Source organism: Pongo abelii, chromosome 16 (assembly GCF_028885655.2).
Source record: "Pongo abelii isolate AG06213 chromosome 16, NHGRI_mPonAbe1-v2.0_pri, whole genome shotgun sequence".
Lineage (NCBI taxonomy): Eukaryota > Metazoa > Chordata > Mammalia > Primates > Hominidae > Pongo > Pongo abelii.
In genome coordinates, this window is record NC_072001.2 from 25,618,578 (window position 1) to 25,643,245 (window position 24,668).

The window sequence follows — 24,668 nt, forward strand, 5'->3', positions numbered from 1 at the left end:
GTTTTTATTAAAATGTGTTTCGGCCGGGTGCGGTGGTTCACGACTGTAATCCCAGCACTTTGGGAGGCCGAGGCTGGTGGATCACGAGGTCAGGAGTTCAAGAGCAGCTTGGCCAAGAGGGTGAAACCTCGTCTCTACTAAAAATACAAAAATTAGCTGGGCGTGGTGGCGGACGCCTGTAATCCCAGCTACTCGGGAGGCTGAGGCAGAGAATTGCTCTGGGAGGCAGAGGGTACAGTGAGCCGAGATCGGGCCATTGCACTCCAGCCTGAGCGACAAAGGGAGACTCCGTCTAAAAAAAAAGAAAAAGAAAAAAAATGGACCAAAGGACAGTACATAAAATTCTCTAATGTGTACTGTCTGCAGTGGTCACGGTCACCGTCGATTTTCCGTTTGTTTGTGATGGTGTGCCCTTACTTTAACGTGAGACTGCGGCATCTTCTCCAGGAGCCACTGTTAGGACTTTAGGGTGTCCAGCCCAGCTTCCAGATGCGTTGATGGCGGGTCCCAGAACCCTTCCCCCACGATTTAATCCACTCCCCAGCTGCAGGTGTGGCCTGGAGGCTGGCACCTGCCACCTAGCTTGGCTGGAGCAGCGTGTCTGGCTCTCCAAGGGTGGCTTGGGGGTCTCTGTTCATGGAGTTTTGCAAGAGTGGAGGAGGACGTTTCCCTTAGAAAATCCACTTGTACCCTTCCTGCCAGAGAAAAGTAACTCCCCGACCCCCATTTGCAGAATTTGCCCCTGGGCTGGGCTCCCCAGAAGTGAGCATCTGAGAGGGGCAGTTGGGCCACACCCCTCCGGGCATCAGGGCTCCGTGCAACACAGTGCCCTTGACCCCATCCCCCAAGCTCCCAGTCGGCCACCCAAACCAGAAAGACGTCCACTTCCAGCTCAGGTATTTCTGACAACATGTGCATTTATTTGTATTAGAAGTACAAACGTAGGAATCCAAATACAAATACAGAGGGCGGCCCAGCCACGAGGCCCAGCTGAGGGCGCGGCGGGGACGGGACGCACGAAGCGGGGCGCGGCGCCGCCCGTGTCGCCAAGGCACGTCGGGCGCCGGTGCGCCCTCATTTCACTAGGACACCACGAGCCGCACGGATAGCGGGGAGCCACGTCCTCTGCGGAGGGGAGGAGGGCGGTGGGACCTCGGGACCGCCCGGAGCCAGGGCCTCCAATCCCTCGCGGGACGACAGGGACACAGGGGCTACTGGAGGCCACTTGGTGAGGGCGGGGACCCTGCTGGGGCAGGAGGCGCACGCACTGGGGCAGGGCGCGGCCCCCTCGGGGCCAAGCGCATCCACACCAGTGCTCTAAGATGATTCCAAAATGTTGTCGGATTCTGGAATCTCCCGGCCTACCTCCCATCTGGAGGACAATGGCTTCACAGGCAGGAAGGATTCCATGGGAACAGAGAGCAGTCCGCGCCTCTCTCCATCCCTTCCTGCCTGGGCCATCTCCCAGGACCCCTGACAGTTTCACTTCCCACACAGGCTTCACAGAGAGAGGACCCTGCCAGCACCCCGGCTGCTTCAAGCCCGACCTGACGCCTTCCTGTGACCTGCGAATACGACTTCCTAGACAAGGGTGGGGATAGCTGTTTGCCATCAAAATCTTGAAAACTACTTTTGGCTTATCGGGTCAACTTGACCAGAATGCACGAATGATCAAGGAGTTGCCCAGGTGTGCACCCAAGTCACAACAGTGATGCTCAAGGGCTCTCCAAAGGAGGCAGGCTTGTGTGGACGCCAGAGGGACTCCTGATCAGGTAGTGAAGCTGGATTTCTTTTTCTTGTCTTGGAAAGAACGTGATCCCACTTTGTCAGGAAATGTACAGATTGCCACTTTCTCTCTCTCCCTCTGTCCTCTCTTTCTCCCTCTCCCTTGCTCCTTTTTATCCTAACCAGAGGCTTAGTATGCTAATACGCTATCGCTAGAAAACTGCGCTCCTTTCTACTTGTTTCAGCTAAATTTGAGGTGATGGGTAGAGTGACACACATTATTAATAAGTTGTTTCAGTTTTACCACTGTACGTACAGACACAAATACACAGACCACTGCATGTAAACACAAGATGGCCTCTTGCTCCTAACAACACACAGGTCTGATCCCTGAAAATAATTACTCTCCCAAAGCTTTCACAGAAAATTCACTCCTAAACAACGAACCTTTTGCTCAGTACAGGAGCTGCACGTCAAGGAAAACACATTGTGTAGTTGTACAAACGTGTTAGCAGGTAAACTTGGTTCACTAGCACAAAATTAGCTATATCAAATGTCAAGAATGATGGACAGTGTCTTTTAGATTGTTTTAATAAAATAGTTATTCTAAACAGAGATCATATAATAGTAAGCACTATACATTTCATGAATATATTTTGCCTGTGACTATTTCTATTCAAAGTAAAAATGCCAGGATAAGTTAGGGGGAAACAAAGCCTAGACTCCAATTAGATGATAAGAAGCACAGTGATTGTCTTTTTGAGCTCACAAAATTTGCAGTTTCCAAAGACGCATGTATTTTAGTGAAAAAAGATAGTTGTTAGACAATTCAAATGTTATCTTTACGAAAAGGAATAAAATAGCCAACTAAGGTAAAAATGGGAAAAAAAGAGAGAAATCAATCAACAAACAACAATTGAATGGAATGTTCTTCTAAATAGTCATGTGAAATTCTGCTTGAGGCAGGGCAGGCAGGACTGCTGCGGAACACAGCAGTTCTGGAAATGTTTTAGGCAAGCAAAATTTTGGAGTAGGATCTGTATACTTAATGTTTAAACTCTAATGAAACTTTTTCACTTTTTCCACAATGTAAGTTCTGATTTCGTTATAGTTCAGAAAGGGCTCTAAGCCTTTGTGTTGAATCGATAGCTGAGTACTAGTAGAAACATGGAAGAGGACAACGAGGGTGATGATGGTGATGATGTAGATGTACTTCATCTAAAAACCTTTCATATTTGGTGATAATTTAGAACTTGAGGGAGCAAGTTATGTGCATCTTTTGCCACATTACTTATTTTTTAATTACATTGAAAGCAATCTTTAATTGCTTAAGAATGCAACATTTTTTCTTTTTTTCCTCTCTGTAGCTCCTAAGGCCACCCTGGAGGTGCATGGACTAGCAGACATGGCAGGCTGGCTCAGGGTGGACTGGGTCTGCCAAAGCTACATAGAGGTACCCTGATCTCCCCATGAGAAACAGAAGTGCTGCTCTGTGCAGTGGGGGAGTCTTCACTCATTGACAAAATTGACATTGAAAATCCTTCCTGTTACAAATATAAACAATATTTTATAAAAACCTGTTGTAAGAAAGCCTAACCAAATCAAAGCAGTCATCATTTGCTCCTGAAAATTGGAAGCTGACAGTGGGTTAGGGCTTCTACTTAAGGTGTTTCCAATAATCTTTTATAAATTCAAAGTCAAGCACTATCCTTTCAAATAGACCTCCTTAGAGAAGCAGCTTTGAGTTCCAAGGAAGTGCTGTGGGCGGGCACAGGCACATGTTCCACACATGTGTGCTAATGAATCCAGTTGTAAAACTCCAGTCCACCCAAAAGGAAAATCATGTCAGCCTGTGCATGGTCATGCCCTTGCCAGGAGCGATTCCACCTGCCCTTCCAGAGTCTCCAGACTTCCGCGTGAAAATTCAGCCCATCTCAGGTGGAAAGGGGATGCTGGCACCTTCCCACTGCCTTGCCGTAATGAACTTCCCACTTACTGGCATCAGTCCTGATTATCACCATGTCCCTAAAGTGACAACTTAGCCCCAGGGTCCACAGGTTCCTTTCCCAAAGGAGATTTGGGAGTCTATTTTACACATTGCTATGTATTGGAAAGACATTTAACAAAAAATGGAAATTTCAATTCTTTTTTAAAAAGTGGTTAGTGACAATGTTGTCATTTTGAGAAGACTGACATCTTGGGGACTGCAATAATTGTGCTGTGGGCTCCCTCATGTACCCTTAGATACCTAAGAAACACATATTTAAGAAAATACAAATTGGATGTGTTGGGTACACACACATCATTCACCGGGATCGAACTTCAGTAAGTGAGGCAACTGGGAGAAATCGGAGTCTAAGCCCCTCACAGGAAGTGTAAATGTTCCTTTCTCATGAAAATCAAAGAAGGAACCCTGAATAACTAGAAAAGAGAAGAGAAAATGTGGCAGCTACCTGCTCAGTCTGGGGGATTTAACTATTGGCAATCAATGTTCTTTCCAACCTGTTCAATTTAAACTGTTCAGCAGACATAGAGGCTCTGGCTTCCCTGCAGGAACCATTATTATCCTCACATTGTGTAGCCTGCTCACTGGGCTGGAAAAACCCTGTGTGTGTTTACAAATGTGAAAAGTGAAGTGGCGAAAGTAGGTGATTATCTCAATTGTTCAAGCAAAGCAATTTACGTTCACCTCAATAACCTGAATGCTACATTCAAATCATGTTTGTTTTGGAAGTGGTGTATGTGAGTGAACATATGTTTTGTCTGCCTAATTATTTTCTAGCTCATGCCCTTGTATAACCTAATCTGAAAAGCCCACTTGGTTAACTCAAAACATTGAAAACTTGTCAGTGACTGATTATTCAACTAGTTTTTCAGCACTGATTTATTTAAGTTCGTCTAAAATTTGGCTTTTATAAATAAGCAGGGCAATAAAAGGTATAAGGGGTTTTATTGACAACAGTAAAACCCAAAGCATTATTCAGCTAGGTGGCATTAAAAAGGTAAATATAGGCTGGGCGCGGTGGCTCACGCCTGTAATCTCGGCACTTCGGGAGGCCAAGGCGGGTGGATCACCTGAAGGTCAGGAGTTGGAGACCAGCCTGGCCAACATGGTGAAAGCCCAACTCTACTAAAAATATAAAAAATTAGCCAGACGTGGTGGCAGGTGCCTGTAATCCCAGCTACTCGGGAAGCTGAGGCAAGAGAATTGCTTGAACCCGGGAGGTGGAGGTTGCAGTGAGCTGAGATGGCGCCACTGCACTCCAGCCTGGGCAACAAGAGTAAAACTTCGTCTCAAAATAAATAAATAAAATAAATAAATAAATAAATAAATAAATAAAAATAAATATAAAGAAAGTCTCCCTTTTGGCCTTAGTACAACTAGATCAAGCTGATATCCGGAAATTGCTAGCTTGTAATCAGTAGAAATTTTAAAAGGAGGAATGGAAATGCCCTAGTCTTCAAAACTATTAGACATTAAGAAAAAGAAAGCCAAGTTTTTATTCTTCCAGAAATACTGAATGGCTGAGTTCTTACCTGATCATCTCAAAACATACACGTTTTCTCCCTATAACGATAGAGATCTATTTTTATAATAAAAGATAAGTCAACAAGGGATCAGCGATGCAGGTGTCATTTATCCTGAAGAGTTATTTGTTGTTTCTTTCATGTGATTATACAGAGAACACAAACATAGAGGCACTGCTAAAATCTCTGAACCTGAATGTTTCCTCCAGGCCAATTTGAGAAAAAAAAAATAGGTACAGATTACACACTTTCTCAATTTTGGGAAATTTGAAGGGGGCTCAGCAGAATATTGTAAACTTAACATTTCCAATGTATTCGTAGTCTGGTTCTTCCCCCTTATTTCCAGAACCTTTCTGAATATCTTAAATGATAGTGTTCTAAAGTCTAAGGTGGACAGTGTTTCAGTACAAATAGAACTTAACATTTCAATGTATGTTTACATCAGATTATGTGGATCTCAAGCCATTTTTTTTTTTTACAGAAATTGCAGATGAAATTTCTTATGGGTAGAGTTTAAAATCACTCAGGAAAAGCACTCAAAAAGAGTTGCAAGATCATGGAGTGAATTCAAAGCACTTTGTGCCTTGAGAGCACTGAACTGATACAGTGATAATAATGGTTGGAGACCAGGTATAATTCTTCAAGTCTCAAAGGAAATCACAGAAAATTTCCATTTTGGCAGCTGAGATAAAAATGATCAAGGAAGAAGAGGTTTTGTCTGTTTTGTGTTCTAGCCCTTTAGATAGAGTGGCTCATTGCTTCCTAGTCGTGGGGAGCTGGAATCAATGCAGAATGGGTTACCGGCTCCTCTCCTGTTGCTTCCAGAGTGTGGTTATATTGCACAACAACGAAGCAACATGCCTGCACACTTACTGCAGTAAGCTATCACCAGGTAAAATGATTTGGTGTGAAGTTTCCATAGAGACACTCATCCCCATCAGAAGGACTGTGTTGCTGACATTTTAGATTGGCCCCAATTTCCCTTATGTAGAGTGAAAATGCTTTGCTCTTGAGGACAAGCATTTTCTCGAAAAACCTGCAAAATCTTTGTACTTAATTGGTTTGATGTAAAATTAAGGGTAAGACTGTTTGGCATATAAAGAAATGAAATCCTATTTCCACCCATTCATAAAAGATAAATAAAACTTGGCATGAAATAGCTAACTGCAGGAAATGGAAAATCTTAAGAGATGTGTATTATTTGAGCTTTCTGTTTCATTTTAAGGCATATTTTGGGTAAATTGGGGGCAGTATTGGCTGGGTCCAGAGTAAATTGTACTAACTTTGTCCTTCTCTGTCTGGTATGTAGGGAGACTCTGTTCTGGTAGGTGGTGTTGGGACTTTGCAGAAGCTGAAGCTTTCTAGGCTCTGAAGAGACATTTTTCTCCAATTCCATTAATGTGAAATGCCTTTTCTTTGCTTTCCCCCCACCCAGTATGCAGCTTAAAAGACAGACAGTCACAGTTTTAAGTGTGATCTACAGTGGTTAGAAATTTGGATTCCATGTCAAAATACAGAACTGTCATCTCCTCAACTTAGAGTATTTCTGAAAGTGAGGAACACAGTAGCACCTTTGGAATGCAGATCACTCAGACAACTTCCACCCCAAATATTTCCCAATTCTGCACGCAAAGCAAGCTGGGACTTAGCTGTGCGGAATAGCCTTGCACCTCGTGCCCACACACGTCCCTCCTGATCAGGCATCCTGGCAAAGAGAGTCTTTAGTGAAAGAAAGTGTACTTCCTTCCCACTCTCCCCACACTGCTCCTCTCCTTCCTCAAGACAATAAACACATACATGATTTAAAAGCCCCTGAGCTCTGCACCTCACCAAGGCACACGCATCTCTCCCTCATTGTGGACTGAAAAGGCTCATCTCAGGAGTTGAGACTGATGTGGAGAACTTGAATTATGCAAGCCTGCAGAGAACCCGGCATGGACATGCTCTTAGGGGGTGCTTTCGCTCTTTTTATTCAGACCCCCTAGTGGGTAGCCTGCTGTATATGCAGGAATCCACACTATGATGCTCAGTTAGTGAAATCCATTGGACTTTCTTGAGATGAAGGTTCTCCTTCCTAGAAAAGGAGTGCTGAACTTGTCTGTTTTGATCAGGAGGGCTGCTGAGGTTGGGAAGAAGAGAATGGCTGGATTCAGAAAACTGAGGTTATTGGTGTATTTATCCTACATGTAAAATTTCGGGAGGGTTGCTAACAATATCCAAATATTGAGTGGCTTTGAAACACAAGGCATCGGTAAAATTCTTTTAAGGTAAAATCAAACAAATCCATGTTATAAAAAGTTGTTTTAGGGTATTTTCCTCCCAATAAGAATTTTTCTAGAAAATTCAGTTCTCTCCAGAACTTCTTTTACAATGTAGCAGGTTGCAGTTCTTCAGCTTATTAGAAATTACCCATTCATAAGGTTGGACATTGTGTCTTAAGACTGCCCTTGGGCCACCTTCCCTTGGCGCTCAGTGCTGTGGTGTGACCTGGATTCCTTTGGTCAGGGTCCCTGCAGAATACCTCTGCCAAGGCTGGGGGTTGCTTATGCATGAGAGACAGAACTAGAGTACCAGAGTGTGAAATTCTCCAATAGAGGAGACATTGCATCTAAGACAATATTTTCAACCTGTTTCTCCACAAATATTCTTTTATTTTTAAAACTGAATTTGCTAAATGGAAGCCAATTGGCTTGTGGCTTATGTAGCAACTACCAAACCAAAAGACAGAGAGTTGACAGGGAGAGAAACAATGGGTTTGAATGTCTCACGCTGTATAGACTCCATCTTTGGAAATTCAGACATCATATATCTATATGTTTGCATCCATTTAATATGCAACAATCTTAATAGGAATAAGTAGATGAATCTAATTTCACTTTTTCTGGCCTCTTCTGCTCCCATCCTCTTCTGTGTCTGGTATATCCAGGAAATTGTGTGAAATTGATACTTTTCTATACTTTCTCCGCAAAATATTTTACTTTTCTGAGTAATTATGGTATGAACAATAGATAACTTTTAAAATTATGGTTTCTAGGTGAAATGAGTTCAGTTTTCTGTGTGAGAAAGATGAGAAGCACAGAGATTCTGATTTCAAATTTTAATAATGCCAAAGCATTATTAACTAACTGGTAGGACTTGTGTTTTGCCTATTGGTGAGGAGAAGTTTCAAAACAGTCTTCTGCAGTTCACACTGGCATCCAGTTATAACAAAGAACTAAACAGCAAGAAGCAAGTTGGTTTTGTGTTATAAAAATATCAAAAGAGTATTGATTTGGGGAGATATTTTTTCTTTGGATTTTGCTATGTATCCATATTTCAAAGTATAAAATAATCTTGTTCATCAAAATATGTACTTGATGATCACCATTGCCCATTTTTTTGCATCTAAAGTTGGTTTGAGTTGAAAATTAATATTCACTAATTTTTTTTTTTTAAATTTTGACCGGGCATGGTGGCTCATGCCTGTAATCCTAGCACTTTGGGAGGCTGAGGCGGGCAGATCACCTGAGGTCAGGAGTTCGAGACCAGCCAGGCCAACATGGTGAAACCCTGTCTCTACTAAAAAAAAAAAAAAAAAAATTCGCCGGGTGTGGTAGCACACACCTGTAGTCCCAGCCACTTGGGAAGCTGAGGCAGGAGAATCAACTGAACACGGGAGGTGGAGGTTGCAGTAAGCTGAGATCGTGCCACTGTACTCCAGCCTGGCCAGGTGACAGAGTGTGACTCTGTCTCAAAAAAATAAAATAAAAATAAAAATAAAATTTTATCTACATGTCTTTCACACTCTGGTGTATGTCTTCAAGATAACAGGTTGTGTTCACTGTATACCTTTCTTTGCAAAATGAAGACAACTACTGAACCCATAATAATATAACATAAGCTGGACACATACTCTGGGGTTGAGCCTTGGCCTAGTAAAAAACAGCTCTTAAGGTGAAATGTTGTTGAACTAGTCCAAGAACCCAAAGTTCAAATATTGTTGACTCTCAGTAAGTTGGAATAAAGTAATAACCTTCTGATGTTCAGAGATAATCATCTTTGACCCCAACAACACGAGCATTTTGAAAATCTTATTTTCTCCTCCAATGGAAACCGTAGACAATGCGAGTTGTACTCTCTCCAGGCCTAGAACGAGGTTATTAGGTAAAGGGGTGCCAGCTAACGACGATGGTGCTGGAGCCAGAGAGGCCACAGAGAAAGGAGACTGGGGTTGGAACCCACTGCTGTTCACACTGGAGCACAGAGTGCCCAGGCTGAGCCAGCAGGAGTGGTCTCGGCCAGGGGTGATTCAACACTCCTGAGCGCTACTACACCCAGGGCTGCGAAGGAAAGATACAGAAGGACTAGAGGCCTGAGAGAGCATCTCAGACATTCACTTGCACGTTTTACAGATTTCTTTGCAAGGGTAATCAGCAGCTGCTTCCCATATCCAAAAACCATTCAGAAACAACACAAAGCTACAATTCAGTAGGGATTAGCAAGAATATTACTTTAAAACTCAATTAGCGTGTGTGTGTGTATGTATGTGTGTATGTATGTGTGTGTGTAAAATACATAATAGAAACCTTTGCCGGGTACTTCCTGTGTTGCTGAAAGGTCATTTATAACAAGATACACTGAGCAGTGTCCTTCCTTGCTACTCCCAACTGGTCACTACTGGTCTGGGGGCGACGGAAGGTCGAGTGTGTACCAAATGCTCTTCACTCTTCACTCTGAGCAACACTTAGAGATACAGATATCCAACCCAGTAGACCAGGTTAAAGAGCAGGAAGGATGTGGGGAAAAAGACTCGGGAGTAAGAGTCCAGCTCCAAGATGTCTATGTGAATACGCCCTTTTCTCCAGGATCCTGATTTACATTCTTCATAGCAGCAGAAGAAGCTCTGACAGTCTTTGCCATCCAGACACTCATAGACACAGGTATCTTCAAATTCCTGCCAGTAAACGGAATTGTTTAAAGTGATCATCGCAGGTGGTGGTGGCCTCATGTCCAGGAGGGAATAGTTCTGCAAGCAACAAGAATGACACAACAACCATCGTAAAATGCAGTAAAAACACCCTGAGGTGTATGAAGCAGTAGGTCCATATTACATCTGTCTCCTATAGATAAAGAGGATGCGTGGGCATGCCCAACCCCCACTCTTCCCCCCACGCTAGAGAGAGTTGAGAGAGTTGGTCTTTTTTTTTTTTTTTTTTTTTTTTGGTTTTAAGGAGCAGAGAGTTTAATAGGCAAGAAGGAAGGAAGAAGAAAAGAAAGAAGGAAGAAAGGAAGAAGCTTCCCTGTACAGAGACAGAGGGAGGGGGGCTCCAAAGCTGAGAGAGGAGACCCCCGGTCTTTTCAATCCTTGCAATTCTAATGCAATGAAAATTGCATTGCAGTTTCAAATCTTGTATTTCCCGGATTATTAATGAAGAAGGTTAAGCATATTTTCAAATGTGTATTAGTCACTTGAAGTCCCTATTCTGCCTACTTTTCTGTGGATTTGTAGTAAGTATGGACATATATTTATCCCTTAAATGTGAAACAGTATGTATATTGAAGTGGGGAGGACAAATATGTTACTTTTTTCTAATTAGTGAATAGTAAAAGGTATGACTTGCAGGAATGATGAGAGGATCTTCATGTCCCATGTGATTCTGGTGAAAGTGAGCTTTCAGTGTGAGGTGGCTGGACCTTGAGATGCTTACCATCTCAAGAAGCATAACCAAAAATGTGCCCACCTACAATGCTTGCTTTTCTACCTCCCAAGCCCTCCTCCTGCAATGGAAAAGTCCAAGTGGGGCAGATAAAGGAAAGAGAACAACATACTATTCACTCCTAAATAAGAAGAATCATTCCTAATCCTGAGACATGGCTGCAAATAGACTTGTCAATTCTTCAGACAGAGGCTGAGCTCTTCTAAAAAACTATGAAGTGTGCACTACATTGAATTCTGTTAAGGGGATACATTTCTAAATTGGACTGGATAATGGAAGAGAACTAAAAAGCATGTTTGCCTGTCTGCTTTGGTTTCATCTGTGCTGGTTGATCTGAGATGGGCATGCCAATGGCAGCCATGGAGGCTGACACCAAGGAGGAGGTGGAGAGGGAACCCTTCTCAGTGGGCTTCCTGGTGAGGGCCTTTGCCTGGGTGTGGCACACTGCTGGGACAGAGGCCATTCAGAATTCATTAGAAAGCATCGTGACAACCTCTTATACTTTCATCCAAAAATACGATTCCAAGAAGACATGGCACTGCTTTCCCTCCTACTTTTGGGCCTCAATTTGATTGGACATGCTCATAGTCATGGGGTCATAAATTAGGGAGGGGTGGAACTGTTGATCAGACACTCAGATTCAGTACTTGCAGCCTTTGGTGCGTTCTTGTAAATGCGAAGCATCTGTGTGTGAGGACAGACCTAAATTAGCAGGATGGCCTGGACCACATGTTCACAGGGCGTTGCTTGCTCCTCACACGTGTGGCCACCTCCCTCTGCTACCACTGGGGCCTCATGGTGCGGCTGCGCACCCTCCTCCTCCTCCACAATCCTGATGAGTAGGCAGAAATAAAAGTCCCGCTGTCTGTATGGGCCTAATGGGGACACGTCTCTTCTAGGTTAATGTTCTTTGTCCCAAGTGGGTGTAAACATCACCAAGAGTTTGCTAAAACATAGCAGTTCCCTGCCTCTACCCCACTGCATTGAAGGGATCTGCCTCTTTTTGACAACCTCCGGTTGAAAGATCTGCCTTTATTAACAATTGCAATGAAGGTTTCCTACACATGTGCTTTGACAGTGATCAGCCAGACATTCATCCACTTGTTGCTTCATGCCTCTGTGTAGTCCCTTGCTATGTGGATGGAGCTGGGGGCTACTGGAGACACAGAGGAGAAGTCTGGCCGTTTGCAAGGCAGGGCAGCCACACAGGAAGATTCTGACTTAGACTGGGAGGCAGAAGGCTCTGCTGATGTGGGGATGGCTCACCAGAGATCTAAAGGGCAACCCTTGGAGGCCACAGGCAGGGCAGCAGGATGGTTTCTGGAGCAAGAGAAACCTCCATTTCACTTCATTTAGGGAACCAAAAAACACCTGGAGATCGTATTTACAATATTGAAAATAGCTCTTATTATGTCTTCATAGTTCACTGCTTTGAAATGAAACAAATTCCATTTTATAAAATTGAAGCAAAATGTAAGATGTTAAGAGCCCTAAACGGTTTAAGAACTTCTTTACTTGCCTCCTTTTCATTTGTCATGAAAATTTCAAACTGTGCCCAAGATAGAGATTTTAATTAACGATTCCCAAAGTCCTCTTTGGCCCAGCTGGGTCCCTGACTCCCTCCTCTTTTGTGTGTGTGTATAGCGCAGCCCCGTGAGTGTCTCAGAGCACCGTGCTTCCTGGGCACATGTGAAGTTCCTCAGCCTTGCATTTGACACATTGGGAAAGGGGTACAGAACAACTGGAACAGCTCGCCCCAGGCCACACATGTGACTGTTCACGGAGCCTGGCCCCTGTCCCTCATTACTCAGAGGCTGCCAATTTCTGCTGCTTTCCATTGATAACGGTGGCTCCTTCACTAGCATAAGGCTGCAGACCAGAGGACAGACTTCCTTTTTCTTTGGCTTAGCATTACTCTTGCTACAGGTCTCTCTGGTTGTGTCTTCTCACCAGGCCTGGCACCCTTTCTGTCTGTGAATTATTTTTCTTTGTACTTCCTTTAAGGTCATTAAACTTTCCCACTTTCTCTTTTTTTTTTTTTTCAATTTTCTGCTCATTTTGTGATAATATCTTTTTCTCTCTGTGTTAAAGGATTTTTTTCTTCTTTTGGCAGCATCATTTCTGTACTAAAGGGGTCAATGTTTCTTTCCTTCTTTCAACACCCAGCTCCTGGCTATGCGTGATGATGTGCACCCTTCCCCTCTCCCCTCTGTTTTAGTCCCACGCCATTTGGAAGCATTTGTTGGCAAAATCTGTATGTTCTCTGTAGCTCCCCGCAGCCGTAACAGTGATTTGCCCACTAACGTTCTGGAAGAACTATCATGATCCACACTTGCAGAGTGCAGATAACTATGTAGTCTCCTGACAATGGGCTGAAAGTGTGCTGCATATGAGGTCCTGATTAACAAGCAGCAAACCACCTGGCACTGCATATGAGGTCCTGATTAGCAAGTAGCAAACCACGTGCAGCTTCTGGGTGGGCTTGAAACGTTCTATTTAATTAGTAAATTGTAATTAGTATACATATGTATAAAGGAATAAAAGTCATTATTGTAAGTAAAAGTTGTTATATGATCAAAGTTGTAGTTCACATCATTAATTTAAAAATATATTTCTCGATTTTTCAATAAAGCTACACTCTAACCTCTAGCCAAAAGAAATTCAGACTTGTTAATAGTTAAATGTAACAAATTTGTTTTTAAATTGTCAAACCTTGGTCAATATTTAGAGGGCTTAATTTATCCACACTTTAATTTCCTCATTTGTAGAAAGGTTAGTGGTGAGAATAAAGTGAGTTGATACATGAAAGCACAGAGAACATAATGTCAAGCATAGTGCTCAAAAGAAAGTGAGGGGGGTCATGTCATTTTAAGGGTAGAAAGGACCTTCCAAAGCAGAACACAAGAAGCAGAAACTACAAAAGAAAACACTGACAGATTTGACCACATGAAACAAAATAATACACGTAGAGAAAGGCACAAAATAGGATAGTGGCAATGTTGCCAATTCAAGTTGGAATAAAAACTACATGACAAACATTAATATCATGAATATATCCTATATGTGACTATATAAATTATATATTTTATAAAATACAATTTATATAATATGTAACATATACACCACTGTCAGATTGCTACTTTAAAATACTAATAAAAGTTAAAAAAAATTCAAAAGCAAAATGGAAATGCAAATCAAAAATAAACGAGTGACAATATTGTCAATAGTCAAAGAAATGCCAATGAGAAAAGTTTGCAGAGCTCATTTTCCTGCTTGACTATCAAAGTGAATGCAGGGAAAGTTCGGGATGAGGCGTCTGGCATTGCTGATGGAGCTGGTGGAGCGCTATTTGGCAAAGACCATGCAACCCCTCTGCCCAAACATTCTGCTCCTAGGAATTTATAGCCAAGTAAATAGTCACAGGTATATACCAATTGGTAGTGACAAGAATATAAATGCAAGTGAAAAATTGGATAAGCCCAGTCAGTGTCCTGCCGAGACTGCTTGTGCATCAATCATGAGCGTATGATATGATCATTAAAATGATCCTATAAAATGATATTAGTGGCACAAAACTTAAGTACATATAAGTACATATTTTTGAGTTATAAAAGAGGCTATAAAACAATATAAAGATCATAATTCAGTTTTGCTAAAATGCATGAACCTATACTATTTGAATGGCTAAAAGAGTCAGAACTATATATGCCATACACTAATCCCCATGTAGAAGGAATTATGATTACTTTTCTCCTCTAATTTCCAAATTGTCAAAGTTGGATTTTTAACCTAATACTAAACACATTTTTGAAGTCAGCATGTGCATCACTCATTGGTCTTCAATACACGCATGCATCAACAGCAATCTATTTTTCAAATGCAATCTTAGTTTAGTGAAAGTTCTCAGAAATATTGGCACCTGCAATGCTATACATACAGAAGGGGCTTGCAGGCTTATTCGCTCAGGAATCCATCTTGAGGAATCTGGATGTAGTAACTACAAGAAAAGAAGAAAAAATAACTAGGAAACTGTCATGAACATTTGCATCCAAGATCACTCTTAAGAGCAATCTTTAGGGTATGACTAAACCAAACCACGTCACCGGTAAGTGACACCAGAGATGTCTTAGAGTCACATTCACATCTTCAGAATCCCTGTCTGGTTTTGAAAAGTCTTGTTGAATTGGGTATTTAACTAACCTGCACATTGTGCACATGTACCCTAAAACTTAAAGTATAAAAAAAAAAAATCATGCTTTATACGATCCTTAGGAATACAACCGCATTTAAGTACACACTCATCTCAAACAGCGCCCCCATTACCTCCCGGAGAACTTTTGCTACTGCAGCTCACCGATGTTGTCTTCTTCGTGGTGGTTGGTTTTCTACAGCTGGAATAGTAGTTGAGGGTGGCATACTCCATCAGCGCGGCGAAGACAAACAGGAAGCACACGGTCACAAAGAGGTCCATGGCGGTCACGTAGGACACGCGTGGCAAGGACTTCCTGGCGATGGTGCTCAGGGTGGTCATGGTCAGCACCGTGGTGATGCCTGAACAGGGGACAGGTAGCATCTCGTAAAAGGGTGCAACACACAACAGGAATACCAGACGGTCACCCACATCCCTCCACCCCAGCACGGCTGCCTTACAGGAATCCCTGATGCTGCATACCTCATGTAATGTTACTTTGAATTTTAATATCCATACAATTTTATGAGCAATGTTTCAGTGAAATTTCTGATTATAGTCTTCACAATAACATTAAAGTGCCTGAATCAAATAAACACCTTTCAATTCATTCAGTAATTCTCTCGTTGGTAATTTTTAATGTAGACGCTCTTTTGGCAGTCCTATATATTCCCTGCTGTTCCACACCTCACATTTCTGCCCAGCTAAATCCTTTTATTTCTGACTTCTCCTCACCTACCCAGTTTGAAAACCCTCACTATTCTTGAAGACCCGGCTCCAGCACCACTCTTGTCCTCCACGCAGAGCTGACAGCATGCACATCTGCAGTATCCCTGTACCTTCTACTATCTCAGCTTTTTTTGTTTTCATTATCACAGGGAATTGCATACGTCTTTACATATCTGTCTCCTAGATAGACTATGTGGTCTTTAAGACAAAAACAGTCCCTTACTTGTCTTTGTTTGCCTGTCCCCCAGCACAGACGCTAGCACATTTGAGGCATTTAAATGAATGCTTTACATCGAATGAATCAATTAATTGGTAATACTCAATGTTGGTTTGACTTCGACTATTTTATATGCATGGGTCAACACTGGATGTTTAATCAAATATTGTGGAAAACATTCAGAAAAGAGACACAGACACACATGAGATGGATAGCTTAGAAGGGAAAACATGAAAAAAGACATGGAGACTATTGAACATAAGAATAAAATGAGGAAGAGCGATTATCATGTGAAACAGGCTAAGACTGACTCTCCCAGGTCTCCCTAAGAAATCAGGACCTGTCAGAACTACTAGACAGGGAAGGTTAGTGACCCCAGATTCATGGGTCCCAGAATCACAGGAATCTGAATTTTAACAGTCACCAGCTCTATAGCTCAATGGGACTACAGTAAAATATCTGCATCGCAGTACTAGTCAGAAAATAGGTACACAGGACAGATGAGGACACATTACTTTCCACTTTTGCTGCAGCATCACAGCTTCTGTTTAGTTCCTCCCTGCACCTGCTCAAGACAGTTCTGCCAGGGCCAGGTGGAGAATGGGTCTCAAAGCACGGGGTGGACAGCTTGTAGAGGTGTAAAGAATATCACCTGAAAATCCAAGCCCTCCACCTTGCTCTGGGCCTTCTCATTATTTGGCCATGAGGAGTCACTTACCATCTTTGAATCAGTTTCCTTAACTTGTGCAGTGAAAATAGAACGCCAGGCACTCTTTAATATAGGTGGTAAAATTTCATGTAAAAAATGCTGTGTAAACTGGAAAAGTCAGATGTAGTTTTATGGAAAAAGCTCTTTTGAAAAAATTATTTTATTTTATTTACATTTTTTAAGTTCTATGGAACATGTGCAGAATGTGCATGTTTATTACATAGATAAACGTGTGCCATGGTGGTTTGCTGCACCTATCAATGCATCACCTAAGTATTAAGCCCAGCATGCATTAGCTCTTTTCCCTAACGTTCTCCCACAGGGAATACTATGCAGCCATAAAAAAGAATGAGATCATGTCCTTTGCAGGGACATGGATGAAGCTGGAAGCCATTATCCTCTTTTAATAAACATCCAACTCAACTTTGAAAAATGTGACCAAATCATGTCTAACAAGAAGTTCAAAATCTTAGTTTCTATTTCAATAGAAATACAAACTGTTTGTGTCTGCAATTTCCATAGACCTTGTCCATCAGTTGTCATGAGTGGCCTGTATTCCAGATGTAGACAGTGGCCACGTGCTTTATCCTCCCCACTTCCACCCCCACCCTGAAACTGTACGGTGCTGAAGAAAAATAAACCTTAGGCATTTCTATTTAGTTCAGGGATCTAAGCTACCTAGTAAAGAAGAGTGCTCTGCAAAAACACCTGTTGGTGTGACTTCCTCTTCTGGGAAAGCACAAAGGAGTTCAGGAAGGTTATCTCAGCTGAGTCTAGTACATACAGGATGCTTTGGGGATGATTCTGGTCTCACAGAATCCTAGAACAACTTTCTTCTTGACTTTGGAGGGATGAGGGAATATAAATCCTGGCATCTTACTACAGTCAGAAGTAAACCTCCTAATTTAAACACAAACTAAAATAACACATTTTGATACTGGATTTTTTTTTCATTCAGCACAATGCCCTTGACACATTTAAACTGCTGCTTCATCAATAGTTTGTTCTTTCCTACTGCTGAGTAGTATTTCATGGTTTGGGTGTTCCATTGTTTCGTTAGCCTTTCACTTGTTGCGGGATATTTTGGTTCTTTCCAGTTCTTGGTGATTACATGAACATTCATGTCAGTATAACAATATCATTCTATTTCAAGTGACTTTCTTGGAGACACATTGTAGCTGGATCATGCTTTATTTTTTTAATCCTCTCTGCTAATTTCTGCTTTTTTACTGGTACGTTCCAGCAATTTACTTTGAATGTAGTTATTAATATTTAAGATGTAACTATCCCATTTTATATTGTGTTTCCTGTTTGTTTGTTCGTTTATAATATCTTGTTTTCTTTTTCTTGCCTTCCCATGGGTTATCTCAACATATTTTAGAACTTGATTTTGCTTTATCTGCAGTGTTTTTGAGGCGCATCACTCTTTGTAGCCTTTTTAGTGGTTCCTCCAGTATTATAAATACATAATTTATCATATTTAACATTTTACCAATTTGAATGAAATGTAGAAACTTTATTTCCCCTTACTCTTTCTTGATTTTAATATAATTGTCTTAAATATTTCCTTTAATTAGTTTAGTAATTACATCAAGTAGCATTATGATTTTTTGCTTCAATCACTATAAGTAATTTAGAAAACTCAAAAGGCAAAGGAAAGTCCATTTTACTTGCCCATATTTTCACTTTTTGTATTTTTTCTTCATTTCTTTTGTTAAAAATTTCTTCTCTTATCATTTTCTATTTCAAGAAATTCCATTAGCCATCATTTTAGGGGACATCTGCTAGTGACAAATTCTCTTTGTTCTTCTTTGTCCGAGAATGGATTTCTCCTTTATTCTTAAATGATACTCTCATTGGGTATAGAATTCTGGGTTGACTATTATTTCCATTCAGCATTAAAAAATGCTGTGCTACTTCCTCCTTGCCTCCATGGTTTGGATGAGAAATCCATTGTCATTCAATTTGTTTTTTCTATATAGGCAAGGCGACGTTTCTTTGCTACTCTCAAGAATTTTTCTTCAGTTTTTAAGAGTTTGGTTATGATGTGTCTTTACTTAACATTCTTTGGATTTAACCTATTTGGGATTAATTCAGCTTCTTGGATCTCTAGATTTATGCCTTTTGGCAAATTTAAGTATTTTTTATCCATTGTTTCTTTGAATATTTTTTTTAGCCCCATTCTATTTCTCTTTTTCTGGAACTTCAGTGACACAAATGTTGGATCATTTCCCTCTCTGATATTTGTGTCAATATTTGGAGATATCCCTAAACTCAGTTGATTATTATTTTTTTCAATATATTTCCTCTCTGTTGCTCAGGCTGGTAAATTCTTGTTGTTCTATCTTATGGTTCACTGATTCTTTGCTCTGTCTTATCTTCTTTTGTTAAGCACATCCAGTGAGTTTTTCATTTCGGCATTGTATTTTTCAGTTATAAAAATTTCATTGAGTTCTTCTTTACATCCTCTATTTCTTTGTGGAACTTTTCTATTTTTTCATTTAGCTGAAGCATGTGTGCATTCGCTCATTGAAGCACATTTATGACTGATTATTTTAAAATCCTAGTCAGATAATTCTAACTACTGTATCATCTTGATATTGGCATTTTCTTTTTGATATGATGAGTGATATTTTATTGTATCCTGGACATTTCTGGTATAATTTTATCAGACTAAAATATTATATAGGAAATCTTTAAAGTAGTCGTACTTACAACATATTTAGAACAAAAATACTAATATAAAGACTAATAAATTAAATTAAAATTTCTGCACATCAAATGCATAAAAAGAGGAGAAAGATGCTATTCATTGGAAAAATGTATTTATTTTATATAAATGCAAAACCACAAATCTTCATGATGTTTCTTTTTACCTAATAACATGAAATATCTCTATTCAAGTGTGTTTTCATGTCAGAAATGTTTTAAAGTTTTCCTCACCTAAGATTCACTTTTTGGTCTGAGAAATCTTTATCTAATCTAATATAATCCTAACATTTTTCTAGAAATTTAACATTTCTAGTGTTACCATTTGAGTATAATCCATTTTAAGTAATTTTTTGTGTATGGCAGGAGGTGGATATTGAAATTCACTTTCATGATGTAATTATTAGGTGCAGAGTTCTATAATATCCAATAGCTCAAAGACATTAATATTGGTGTTCAGATCCTCCATTCCTTTACTGGCTTTTTGGTTGTTGACTGGTTTAATCACTTAAATAAGTGGACAAATGTGCTTGTTTGTGTACACTGCTGATAGAAGTATATTTAAATATCAAACTGTGATTGATTTCAAAAATTTACCCTCTTCTCAGTTTTTGTTGCTTTTAATATGAAGCTCTAATACTAGGCACAGTTATATTTATGAATGTCTTGTCTTTCTGTTGAATTTACCCTTTTATTATTATTATATGCTCCCATTTATTTCTACATTGAATTCTTAGCTATGCTTTTTATTATATTTTCATACATTTTTAACAGATTACAATAAGATTTCTTAACATATCTACTTAGAATTTTTTTAGAATTACTTCACCCATTTTTATACCACATAGGAACATAGTTCCATATGTCCCCCAACCTCATTGCTATTTATGGTTTACATTTTATTTTTTCTGATGTCATAAGTCCCATCTTGCAATATTATTATTTTGATTTTAATTGAAAGAATAAAAATAGAAAACTAGTTTTTTTTAAAACTTCACCGCATACTTACCATTTCTGATGTTTTTCATTACTTCTTGTAAATCCATTTTTCTACTGATTTATTTCTATTAACCTAATTAGCTTGCTTTAGAATTTTCACTATGGTTTTAGATTTTCTGTGACAAATTAGCATAGATTTTGTTTATCTAAAAAAATCTTCATTCTGATGAAATTTTTGAAGTATATTTTCTCTGGATATAGAATTTCAGTACTTTAAAGATGGCAACTGACTATCTTCTGGTCTCCATTATTGCACATGAAGAACCAGTCAGTCATATTTTTCTCATCCACATGACAGGACATTTTTATTTATCTACTTTCAAGTATTCTCTTTATTTTTGATTGTCATCCTTTGGACTATGATGGCTTTCTTTGTATTTATCTTGCTTGTACCTCACTAAGCTATTTGAATTTGTAGGCTAATGTTTTTCACCAAACATTGGAATTTCTTAACCACATGTTTTCAAAAATATTTGTCGTCATTCTTTTTCTCTTCTTATTCTGATTTTAACTATCACCTCAGTTATAGTCAGTTATAGTTATGTTATGCATATTCATATTGTATCACAGATCACTGGGACTTCTTTCTTTTTAATCTTTTTATTCCTTTGTTCTTCAGATTAGATAAATTTCATCTGGTGGTCTTCAATTTTATATAAACTTTTATTTCTGCCATCTTCAATCTGCTCTTAAGTCTAGTTAGTGAATTTTTCAATCAAGATATTATACATTTCATTCTAGAATTTCTTTTTATATACTTTCTGTCATGAGATAACCCATCTATTCATTAATTAAAATCATATTGTCCTTTAAGTCTTCATTGTTATAATAGCTGTTGTAAAAGTCCATGCCGACTGAGTCAGCAATAGACTTCTCTTTGCTTTTTATTAATCTTTCTTTCTTTGTAATCATGGGTAACATTTTTCTACATCTTAGAATGTCTAATAAGTTCTTATTATAACTCCTTATAATGTAAAGAGTCTGCACTATATTATCTTTTTAAGAAGCCCTTTGAATTCTTCTGACAAACAGTTAATTTACTGATGGTTCTCCTTGATCTTGTTATTGCTTGGTTCAAGCTTCATTAAAGGACATCTAGAGTACCCCCTTTATTTCTAGGCACAGACTTTTTGGTGTCTAAACTAAACATCTTATTGTTAATAAAGTTCCTCAGTTCTTCTGGCTATAAATTTATTATCTGACTGCACTGTGAAATTCTAGCTTCTGTGTCTTGAGCCCAGAACAACTATTCTCTGTAGGATTTTCATAGTCTCAAGTTGTATAAACATAGTTATATATTATATCACTTTGAAGCTTATCTTTAGATGTCTTGTGTACAGTGACATCTAATATATGTAACTATGAAGCCATAACCCCAAGGGTTAGTCACTAAATCTATGTTGATTTGCCTACAATTCTACCATGTATTTTCTATAAGTATGCAAAACTAGTATAGGTAGAGGATATTACAGGCTAATTAATCTCTTGGCATCTGGTCTACCCAGGCCCAGTGCTTTGTTCTTGAACAAACAAATAAAAAAACACAGAGAAATAACAATGCAAACATGAGAGATGTTGCAGAAATTTGAAATTGAGACAGCTTCCTCTTTTCTATAGGATTTTTTTAGGGGAAAACAATCTCTATGTTCAGTCTTATATATTACCTGCCTTCAGAAAATCAAAACATTAGATTCAATGCCATCCCCATCAAGCTACCAATGACTTTCTTCACAGAATTGCAAAAAACTACTTTAAAGTTCATATGGAACCAAAAAAGAGCCCGCATCGCCAAGTCAATCCTAAGCCAAAAGAACAAAGCTGGAGGCATCACGCTACCTGACTTCAAACTATACTACAAGGCTACAGTAACCAAAACAGCATGGTACTGGTACCAAAACAGAGGTATAGACCAAGGGAACAGAACAGAGCCCTCAGAAATAACACTGCATATCTACAACTATCTGATCTTTGACAAACCTGAGAAAAACAAGCAATGGGGAAAGGATTCCCTATTTAATAAATGGTGCTGGGAAAACTCTCTAGCCATATGCAGAAAGCTGAAACTGGATCCCTTCCTTACACCTTATACAAAAATTAATGCAAGATGGATTAAAGACTTAAACGTTAGACCTAAAACCATAAAAACCCTAGAAGAAAACCTAGGCAATACCATTCAGGGCATAGGCATGGGCAAGGAATTCATGTCTAAAACACCAAAAGCAATGGCAACAAAAGCCAAAATTGACAAATGGGATCTAATTAAACTAAAGATCTTCTGCACAGCAAAAGAAACTACCATCAGAGTGAACAGGCAACCTACAAAATGGGAGAAAATTTTCGCAACCTACTCATCTGACAAAGGGCTAATATCCAGAATCTACAATGAACTCCAACAAATTTACAAGAAAAAAACAAACAACCCCATCAAAAAGTGGGCGAAGGACATGAACAGACACTTCTCAAAAGAAGACATTTATGCAGCCAAAAAAAAACACATGAAAAAATGCTCACCATCACTGGCCATCAGAGAAATGCAAAGCAAAAGCACAATGAGATACCATCTCACACCAGTTAGAATGGCAATCATTAAAAAGTCAGGAAACAACAGGTGCTGGAGAGGATGTGGAGAAATAGGAACACTTTTACACTGTTGGTGGGACTGTAAACTAGTTCAACCCTTGTGGAAGTCAGTGTGGAGATTCCTCAGGGATCTAGAACTAGAAATTCTATTTGACCCAGCCATCCCATTGCTAGGTATATACCCAAAGGACTATAAATCATGCTTCTATAAAGACACATGCACACGTATGTTTATTGCGGCACTATTCACAATAGCAAAGACTTGGAACCAACCCAAATGTCCAACAGTGATAGACTGGATTAAGAAAATGTGGCACATATACACCATGAAATACTATGCAGCCATAAAAAATGATGAGTTCATGTCCTTTGTAGGGACATGGATGAAATTGGAAATCATCATTCTCAGTAAACTATCGCAAGAACAAAAAACCAAACACCGCATATTCTCACTCATAGGTGGGAATTGAACAATGAGAACACATGGACACAGGAAGGGGAACATCACACTCTGGGGACTGTTGTGGGGTTGGGGGAGGGGGGAGGGATAGCTTTAGGAGATATACCTAATGCTAAATGATGAGTTAATGGGTGCAGCGCACCAGCATGGCACATGTATACATATGTAACTAACCTGCACATTGTGCACATGTACCCTAAAACTTAAAGTATAATAATAATCAAATAAAAAAAGAAACAAAAAAAACAAAAAATCAAAACATTGAAAGTTAAGCAAAATTCCTGTCAGAAAGAAAACCTGACATAATGTATGTTGCACAGTTCTAAAACTACTGAAAGTTAGTGTTTTATTAAGAAGATTTTGGGAACCAGAGAAAAATTCATGAAAAGACTGAGTTTTAGTGTGTGCTCACAGCTGAAAAGAATGATCATTTTCTTGTTTGCTGATAAAGTTGCTATATACAAGCAGAGCTTCAATTATTGATCAACTATTTTTTACCAATACTATGTCTTCAGTCCTCAGAGGTGTGTGGCAAATTCTGTTCCCTGACGTTAACGTAGGGAGACTTTTGAGTTGACAGGTTCTGGGATGTGCCTGTGTTTTTGTGATCATATCAGCCTGTGATACAGGATACTATCACCATGGATTTACTGTGAATCTCCTACGCCGTCTTGATTTAAGTGGCACACATAGAATCCCATTGTGAGAAAGAACAGCCTCGCTTGGCTTCTTAAGAGAAAATTCTAAGCATGGTTCAAGTCACCCTCAAATGAGATCATTCACATTTAAATAGTCTTTTACATTGAAGGTATTTTTTATGACTGCTTCTATATTAAAATTACACAAATTTATGGAAGAGATTTTTTGAAACTCACCTAATGCCGTTCTTGCTGGTGTAGCATCTTTTTTGATCCAAAATGACACCCAGGATAAAACCACAGTCAGTATACAGGGAATGTATGTCTGAATGGTGAAGTATCCCATTCTTCTACTCAATTCAAAATATATAGTCATGACAACATAATCACCTGTAATAAAATATTGTCAAAATTAAGACAACTTTGATGGGTCAAAAATAATTCAGGAAAATAATTTACAATTTATTTTGTTAAGTGAATGACTTGGAT

At 39.6% G+C, this 24,668-nt stretch overlaps 1 protein-coding gene across 4 annotated transcripts in view; it reads right to left on the reverse strand.

Annotated features, from left to right (window-relative positions):
• Nucleotides 1-899: 899 nt before the first annotated feature.
• GABRG3 (gamma-aminobutyric acid type A receptor subunit gamma3) overlaps nucleotides 900-24,668 on the reverse strand; it is a 578,311-nt gene continuing 554,542 nt past the window's right edge. For 2 of the 4 annotated variants that reach the window (XM_054531346.2, XM_063716121.1), the window contains exons 5-8: nucleotides 24,417-24,569; nucleotides 15,304-15,500; nucleotides 14,887-14,946; nucleotides 8,843-10,258 (exon numbers count right to left, since the gene is read on the reverse strand). In XM_054531346.2, coding sequence (XP_054387321.1) covers nucleotides 9,977-10,258; nucleotides 14,887-14,946; nucleotides 15,304-15,500; nucleotides 24,417-24,569 — 692 coding nt within the window. In that variant the 3' untranslated portion in view covers nucleotides 8,843-9,976. Of the gene's footprint in view, nucleotides 10,259-14,886; nucleotides 14,947-15,272; nucleotides 15,501-24,416; nucleotides 24,570-24,668 lie in introns of all 4 variants that reach the window. The other 2 variants (XM_024232594.2, XM_054531348.1) reach the window with 2 other exon arrangements.